The 8410-nt window shown below is 53.7% G+C and overlaps 1 protein-coding gene across 1 annotated transcript; it reads right to left on the bottom strand.

Annotated features, from left to right (window-relative positions):
• Window positions 1-5955: 5955 nt before the first annotated feature.
• Window positions 5956-8272, bottom strand: CLDN19 (claudin 19). The gene is made up of 4 exons (XM_027901869.1): window positions 8050-8272; window positions 6825-6989; window positions 6540-6627; window positions 5956-6140 (listed from the first exon to the last, which is right to left on the bottom strand). The coding sequence occupies exons 1-4, from the start codon at window positions 8270-8272 to the stop codon at window positions 5984-5986; spliced, it is 633 nt and encodes a 210-aa protein (XP_027757670.1). The 3' UTR covers window positions 5956-5983.
• Window positions 8273-8410: the final 138 nt, after the last annotated feature.

The following is an 8410-nucleotide window of genomic DNA, read 5'->3' as shown; positions in this document are numbered from 1 at the left end:
TCCAGCATCTCTCTAATCCTCTAACCCTTCATCTCAAGCAGAAAGTGGTGGGTTTGTCCCACCATGTTCCCTTCCCAAGCCTGTGGGGACCTGGTGCAACCTCATGGAGAGCTCCCAGCTGCTCACCTTGAGGGTGGTGGCTGCTCTGCTCACCTGTCAGGTGGTTTCTCTGCTCACCTCCAAGCTGTCGTCAGCATTGACCATCCAGCAGTCGGTGCACGTGGCCAGGAGCAGGAAGAGTGTGGAGAGGAGAGTGAGCCCAAACGCTGTCATCTGCAGGGCTGAGCTCATAGGGGCACCTGCAAGGGCACAGAGACATCCCCCACCTCTGCTCTGGCTGCTTCCAGCCACCTGAACCACCAGGGACAAAGTGCCACTGGCTTTGTCAGGTGTCCTCTGGATCCCAAAGAGCCATCTGGGCCCTGCCTCATGGTGCTCAGTGATGATAAAATGCTCCAGTGCCCTCACCCAAGATTGGGCTGCCAGGTTTATACACAGAGAGAGCCTTCAGGGACACAGCAATTTTGCAGTGGAGATATTCCCACAGTGGTTCCCTCTCTTCCAAACAGAAGCTGCCAGCCATCAGCAGTTGCCCTTTGGGAGTCAAGAGGTGCTGGAAACCACTGTTAAATAACTGCTGCTGTCAAAACCTGTGACCTGGGTGGGTCTGCTGGTGTCCAGAGGTTCTCTGGATGTCTCCATCCCTGCAGGCCATGTGACTTGGTGGGATCATCATCTGCCTTTTCTTGCTTTTGGTTTTTTTGTTTTTTTCCCTCCAAGAAAAGCCACGAGGTGTTGAAACATCCAGGTTGGAGCACAAGAGAGTGTCCAACGGAGGTGTCCTAATCCCAAACTCGAGCCTGAAGAAGCATCTCCCATTCCAAGATGGAGAAGAGCAGCTGGGGCTTGACTTGGGTGCCCTGAGGAGCTCCCAAGGCTTTCCAAAGAGCAGAAGGGATGGGACCATCCCATTTCCATCCTACTAGAGATGAAGAGACTCTGCAGGGAAGGGATCTGTGCCCAAGGTGTGGACATCGCTGGATGGGAATCCCACCTTGCCGTATTTTGCAGCCCAAAATACAAAATATTTCAGTGCCTGAAGTTGCCACCACTGCAACAGCCTTTTGGACGGGGGTTTACATGGATTAATTAATTAATTAACGAGACCAGGTGAGTCTCTGAGCTGCACAGGTTAATTACCACGAGGTGATAACTTTGTCACCACCAGGTTTGGTACGTCCAGCCAGAGGCTGCCCACCCTGGCACAGCCCTGGCTCCCTGTGGGGCAGAGCTGGGGAGGAGGGTCACGGTCCCCACACCCAGCGTGCCACATCAGCCCCCACATCCCCTCTTGGGATGTCACTGGGAGCAGAGACATCACTCCCCCACCATCTCTGAGCACTTCCACCAGCTTCACTCTAAGTGTGTCTTACCACAAACAGCCTCCTAAACCCCCAGTTTACCATAATTTTTTTTAATTTCCCAGGCTCCATTCTGAGCTAACTCTCCATAACCATATTTGTTTCCACTAGACCCTGGTTGTTTTGCAGCTTTTGAGGAAAATCTGTTCAGCCACTTGAGTTATATGAGCAAGAGAATTAAAAAAAAAGGAAGAGAAAGAAATTCTTAATGCTGGGAAAAACCAGCCCTAAATAAAAATAAACCCTGCTGGCAAGAAAAGGGACATTACCTTCACCACAGGCTCATCGTAGCTGCAGTGGGATGATGACAGAACCTCTTTGTCGCCGATGGTTTGGGATGGGGATGTGGGTCTGGAAGGCTTTTAAATGCCAGTGGGATTTGATCTTGACCCATCTGGTGGAGCCAGGGGTGGGCAGTGCTGGCCAGAGCCTGTGCTGGGCTATTTAAGGTCCGTCCAAGGCACGTCAGCCGAGCTTTGTGCTCTGAGACGTGATGGGCATCCCTGCAGTGAGAGCACTCAGAGGCTGGGAATGGAGCCTCCACAAAAATGTCACCTGGGGAAACCTCTGGGAACCCGCTGGGAACTCTCCCCAGGTGAGGGGACTGTGTGTCCCGGGCAAATATCCCCCGTTTTTTAATTAGACCTTTTAATTACTGCCTAGGGGTGAGCGGCCTAAGACCCAGGAGTGGTGCAAGAGAGTCAGAGGGATGGAAGGGGCCAAGGAAGGAACCTGGAATGCCAGGATGATAAGGAACTCTTTTGGTTGGTAATTAGGACCCTTCTTTCCCCCCCCCCCCCCCCCATTAAGCAGAAAACGAGTGACAACCCCTGCAGTGGTGGTGGCTCAGGTACCCCCGAGGAGGTGCCTGTGGCCCTGGGGAGCAGCACCCCAGCTGCCTGCCACCTAAAAACTTCATGTTTATTCCCTGATCCTCTACTATTTGGGAAAAAAAAAAGAAAAAGAATCCCTTTTGCTGTGTCTTCCTCGTGCAGGGTGCCATGGGAAACAGTCACAGGCACCTTCTGGAGATTAGGCCTGAGGTGCACTCGGGTTTTTAGAGTGGATTTTTTTGGTTGGGTTGGGAGGGTTTTTTTTTGTTGAGTTGTTTTGGATATTTTTTTTTTTCTTTGTGTTTCTTTTTTTCCCTCTGGATAATCCTCTGCAGCTTTTTTTTTGCTGTGGGGATTTTGGCAACGCACCAAGGCTCGAGCTTTAGCCCCGCAGAGACCCCCCAGGTGCCTGATGTGTGCGATTGCTTGGGCTTTATTTTGAGTTCTCCTGTTTTGCCAGGATTTTGGCATGTGGCAGGTCCAGTCCTTTGGCGTGTTAGCAGCAAACTAGTGCCAAAAACATCCAGAAGGGTTTGCAAACCTTCATTTTCCAGCCTTTACAGCTCAGGAATTTATGGTCCCTTGCACATCCAGGACACGTGAAATTTTGGTGTGACCCCACGTGATACAAAACTGTGGATCCGTGGCCTTGGCCACCTATAAAATAAGTTTATTTGTATTTTCTGCTCATCTAAACAGTCACTTTATGATACACCAAACTAATCTACCTTGTCAATCCCCAACTGAAACCCTTTGGAGGGCTGAAAGATGCAGGTGGAGGGGCAGAGCCACCAGCAGTTGAGTAATTAAGCTCCTTTTCCTGGTTAATGAAGGTGAAAACCAGATCTTGGACCCCACGAGGTTTGTCAAACCCCTGTGTTACAAAAGTGGTGCTGGCAAGGCCCAAATCTTGAAGCTTTGGCACACATTGTGTTAAAAAGCCTGCTGTGGCTGGACAGGAAAAAAAAAAAAGAAATAAAGATGTTTTCTTTGATGGGAGCATCTCAGAGAGAACTCAGTAGATGCTGTTGGGGCAGGACAGTGAATAAATATTAATAAAACTACAACTAAATTCAAACAGCCACATCCCAGAGGTGTAAGAAAAGCCCCTCTGTGTACCTTTGGGGGGGTAATTTTCCCTTTTCCCTCATTTCTGCCTGTTCAAAAATTACTATTATTTCCCAGAGGTTTAGCTGAAGGCGAGAGGTATGACCAGAAACCTCAATATTGCTCATTAAACTGGTTTTATTGACCAAAACATGAGTGCTGGAGGGGGGGAAACCCTGTTTTATCCTGTGAACAGAGGCAGATCCTCCTCTTGGTTGTTGTTCCAGCCCCAGTGTTTTACCCCCAGGGAGCCCTCAGGTGACCCGTGGAGGTGTCCCAGGAACCACCAAGGACGGTAAATCCTGGTTTTTTGAGGTGGGATGGGATGTATTTGTGGACCAGGCAGGATGAGGAGGCTGAGGCGAGGCAGCAGCCCTGCAAAAACCTGGATGGAAAGCGTTATCCCTGAGGAAAAACACGCACAGCAGGACAGGGCAGGAGGTCGTGCCCCTGCACAGGGGAGCAAAAACCAGCTTCAATTAACCAAGTGCCTAATTAGGCACAAGTCAGCTCTGAATCCATGGAAAATGGGAGAAAATAGGCAGAGTTCAGCTCTGAGGATCCATAAGAGGAAAACGCTGGTGGCATTTCAGCCTTGGGAAGGGTCCTGCAGAGGGACAATCCCAAGGGGTTTAAACCTTAAATTGAGCAATTTTTAAGGCCATTTCCCCTCCTTCAAAGAGAAAAACGTGGCAGAAGAGTCGAGGTGTTCAGCCAGGAGGGCAGGAACCACTTAGGATGGGGGAGAGGCTCCTGCCTGGGCCACGCTGCGGGATTGGCTCCGACCCAGCACTGGAGGTGGGGACTGGTCCAGGTGGGGAGTCAGGGGGGGATAAAAGAGACAATTCCAGAAAGGTACCCGTGATTGAAAATATTTTAATACGATTTTTAGTACAAACAGGGGGGAAAAAAAAAATCATTTAAAAAAGCATTTAAAAATCCCCACCCACCCCATTTCCGAGGCCACGCATCCCACAGAAAAATTAATTGGAATTTTATATTAAAAGAATAAAAACGTTCTTTACACAACACTGCGATATAAAAAGGCCTTTTTAGTTGATTTTTTTTTTTTTTGGTGGGTTTTAAAGCACAAGGCTCCTTCTCAGTCCTTTCGGTTGGTGATCTTGGAGGGGGATCCCAAAATTTGGGTTCAGCACCTGATGGGTGAAGCCAACTTACAAGCACTGCTTTCTCCCTGAGGGGTGCAGGACACAGTTTTAATTTTTTTTGCAGTTTAAAAGAGAAATAGGCAGGTAATTCAGTGGGGAGAGAAAGAAAAATAGCTTTGCTTCTCCTCCAGCACAGCCTGGGATCCAGAGCAGGTCCTGGGCATAACATCAAATAGAGGGAAGGAAAATAAAATAGAGGGAAAGAAAACATAATGGAGAAAAAATAGAGTAGAATAAAATACAGCAAAACAAAACAGAGGAAGAGAAAATAAAATAGGGTAAAATAAAAGAAAATAGGGTGAAATAAAATAAAATTGAGCTAAATAAAAGAAAATCGAGGAAAATACAACGAAATAGAGCAAAAGAAAATTTTTTTTAAAAAATCAGGGGGTTAAAAAATAAGGTAATAAAAAATAGATAACCAAGCTGTTTGGGTTTTTTTCAGTGGGTTGGCTGGTGCAACAAATGCAGTAGGGCTGGAGGGCTGGGGTATGGGGGTTTTTGAGGGGATTTACAGACAGATTGGAGCTTTGGCAGTTGCAGAGCAATTAGCAGCAGTGGCGTGGAGACACGAGGAGGCAGAGGCAATTAGCAGGTTGGGTTTGGAACCTTCACCAGGGGGTCCTGTTGGGGAAAGGGGATTTGGACCCAGCGGGGAGGCACCAAAATTTGGGGCTCTGTCCATCTGCCGCTCGAAATAGTTGAGCTGGGCACCAAAAAATAAAAACAAACTCCCCTTTGTGCACAGAGCCCCCTTTTTTTTTGCTGCTTTTAATTTGCCCAAACCCATGTATTCTTCTGTTTAACAAGGCACAGCCTGGTCCTGGGAAGGAACAGGGCAGTTTTTGGCTGGCAGAGCTCAGCTGGAGCAACTGGCCTCCAGGCAGGAATTAGTAATAATTAATAATAACTTTAAAAAATGTTGGGTTTAGGTAGCAATGAGGCACGGGAATGCTGGAAGAATCCCCCTCTGCCAAGAGCAGGGCATGGGGATGCCTGAGCCCTGAGCTGGGCTGGGGCTGTTGGAGGTGGAAACCTCACCTCAGGAAAACCGAGCACTGGCTTCGCTCCCCACGTGCTCCCGAAAACAGGGTGTGGCAGAGGGGTGGTCATGGCACAAAGTGCTCCTGTGCAGCACATCCCCACGGGGTCGGCTTTGTGCCCCTGTGGCGCCGGCATCAGCCTCCCCCTCACCGCCCCCATCGCCCCTGCAGCATCCCTGGGACTGAGGGACACAGCCCAGCAACCCCAGGGGACTGAGGATGCCACCCTGCCCACCCGAGGGGACCCTGGCAGTGGAGCTGCGACCCTCAAAACCCCTCTATTTTTAGAGGCTGAAACCTGGAAGGTGAGGAGGAGGAAGGTCTCGTGGAGCATCCAGGGGGACCAGGTGGGGGCGGCGGCTGTTTTTGGGGAGGAGAGAGGAGGGAGGCTGGGAGGGCGGGGTGAGGGCTCAGACGTACTCCCGGGACGTGGAGGGCTGTGTCTGCCGCAGGTACTGCTGCGCTCGGCGCTCCTTGGCAGGGCAGGAGCAGCACAGGAGGGACCCCCCCAGCATGGAGAGGCCGGCGGCCCCCCAGCCAACGAAGAGGGCAGAGCCAAATTCGTACCTGTGGAGAAACGGGGTGGGGGAGCATCAGGGATGGGGGCAGAAAGGCCCAAATTGAGATGGGCAACAGGAAGGCTTTGAAGCCCTGATGGAGGCGACCCAGGCAGATTTTGGTTCTTCCCTCTCCATCCCCGTCTTTCACGATGCTCCTGCATTTCCCAATCCTTTAACCCTCCCTTGGGCCGAAACTCCCCCGTGTGCACCATTAACCCTGTCCCGGGTGACAACAACCAAAGCTTTAGCCTCGGGGACATCTGCAAGGTGGCGGGGAGGGGTGGCAGAGGTCCCTCCCACGGGGCACATCGGCCTTGCCAGCAGCAGCAAGGGAAGAAGGTCCAGTGGGAAGTGCAGGGGCAAGATGGGGTGCAGGTGGAGAGCACCCCCAGAGCCAGGCTCTTACCTGGCATTGATGGGGACGGCGCTCTCCCTGAAGAACTCGTAGGTCACCTGCGTGGCGTACAAGGACACGGCAGCCAGCGAGCACAGACCTGGGCACGGAACCAGGGAATCGGGGAATGGTTTGGGTTGGGAGGGGCCTCTAAAGGTCACCTAGTCTAGCCCCCACCAGACATCAAAGGCTGACCCTCAGCGACACGCAGCCCTCACTGAACGCTCGGACAAACAGCGTTCAGAGGGGTTTGGGGATTCCTGCACCGGTGAGGTGCCAGGGCTGGAGCTGCCTTACCAGAGAGGATGAAGAGGACACCTCCAGCAACGGCTATGCGGCTTTTGGTGACAGGATCCTCCTCCCCAACCTTAGTGCATTTCATGCCCACCACGCTCACGATGATGCCGAAGAAGCCCAGGAGGAGGGAAATGACCATGAGAGCCCGGGACGTCTGGATGTGAACTGCAAGGGAAGGGAGAAAAGCTGCTCCCAGCAGGTGGCTTTGGCCACTGCCGGGCACTGGGAGCAAGGTCACCTCCTCCCACGCTGGGGATGGATGTGTCCTTAACCCTGTCCTCACTGTGTGACTCCCATGTCACCTCTTTCCCCACCTGGCAGGTGCAGAGACCTGAGCTCAGCTCAGGGCACCACCACCCCCAGCACCTTCCCTGACTCTCTCCCCCTGCCACACTCATCCTCCTCGTGATTGTCTGAGCTGGAAAACACCTTGCCCTGAGCAGCACCACAGTCCCCAAATACCACAAGGGTGATCCACAGCCTGGGGGTGCAGGGCAGGGGAGGTTGTGGTGTCCCCACGGGGCACTGTTGGTCCCCAGATGTGATGGCCACCCTGGAGCTCAAACCCACCGGGGCCAGGGGGTATCCCAGCCACACAAAGGGGCCTGAACCCACAGGACCAAGAGAGGCTCAGCCCTGGTGTGGGGAGCTCAGGTTCATGGAGGGGGGGAAAGCTGGACCCACATCAGAGGCTTAGAGGATGGGTGAAGTGGGCTCAGACCCTTCTGAGGGGAGTCAGAGGCACATTAGAGGGGCTCCCACCTAGGACGGGGCGAGGGGGGGCAAGAAGGGTTTGGACCACCAGAAGACTCTGGAGGGGCCAGGGGGAGCTCAGACCCACGGAGGGGGAAGGGGGCACCCAGACACTGAGAGGGTACAAACCCAAACAGGTGGGTTCAAACACAGAGAGGGGGCTTAGAGCCATAGAGGGGCTGCCAAAACCACGGCAAGGGGGCACCCAGACACCGAGAGGGCAGAGACCTGGTGTGGGTGTTGGGGTTTCAAACCCATATCAGTTCAAACATACAGAGGGGTTCAGAGCCATAGAGGGGCTGTCAAACCCACAGCAGGGCTCAGACCCGCAGCGGCAAGGGGGCAAGGGCAGCTCAAGATTAACCCAGGGGAGCTCAGAGACGGTTCTTGCGCCTCAAGGTGCTCAGGACCCCAGGGGAGCTCGGGGCGGGGTGGGGTGGAACGAAGCCAGGGAAGGGAGCGCGGTACCCACCGTCGAGCGAGAGCAGCGAGTCGTGCAGGCGGCACTGGACCTGCCCGGTGCTCTGGGCGGCGCAGCTCATCCACAGCCCCTCGTGGAGCCCCACGGCCGTGATGATGGCGTCCCCGGCGTACGAGCTCTGCCGCCACTGCGGCAGCACCGCGGCCGCCAGCGCCGACACCCACCCGGCCAGCGCCGCCAGGTACCCGCACAGCTCCCGCGCCCCGCCGCCCATCGCGCCCCGCCAGCCCCGCACCGCCCGCCCGCGGCACGCAGCGCGGCGTGGGAGGAGGGAGAAGGCACGGGAGGGAGGGCCAATACGGGGAGGTGAGGGGGAGGATTTGGAGCGAAGGGAGAGGTTTGGAGTCAGGGG

This window comes from Empidonax traillii, unplaced genomic scaffold (assembly GCF_003031625.1).
Source record: "Empidonax traillii isolate 1590-97213 ecotype Southwest subspecies unplaced genomic scaffold, ASM303162v1 scaffold817:size391546, whole genome shotgun sequence".
NCBI lineage: Eukaryota > Metazoa > Chordata > Aves > Passeriformes > Tyrannidae > Empidonax > Empidonax traillii.
This window is presented reverse-complemented; position numbering and strand designations above follow the sequence as displayed.

Bases quoted from the DNA above. Each gene is read 5' to 3' on its own strand.
- CLDN19 (XM_027901869.1), bottom strand. From the start codon at position 8,272: ATGGGCGGCGGGGCGCGGGAGCTGTGCGGGTACCTGGCGGCGCTGGCC. The intron at 6,990-8,049 runs GTGGGTACCGCG...CTTCCCTTGCAG, and splicing joins CTCGCTGCTCTCGCTCGACG to TTCACATCCAGACGTCCCGG. The intron at 6,628-6,824 runs GTAAGGCAGCTC...TTCCGTGCCCAG, and splicing joins TGTCCTCTTCATCCTCTCTG to GTCTGTGCTCGCTGGCTGCC.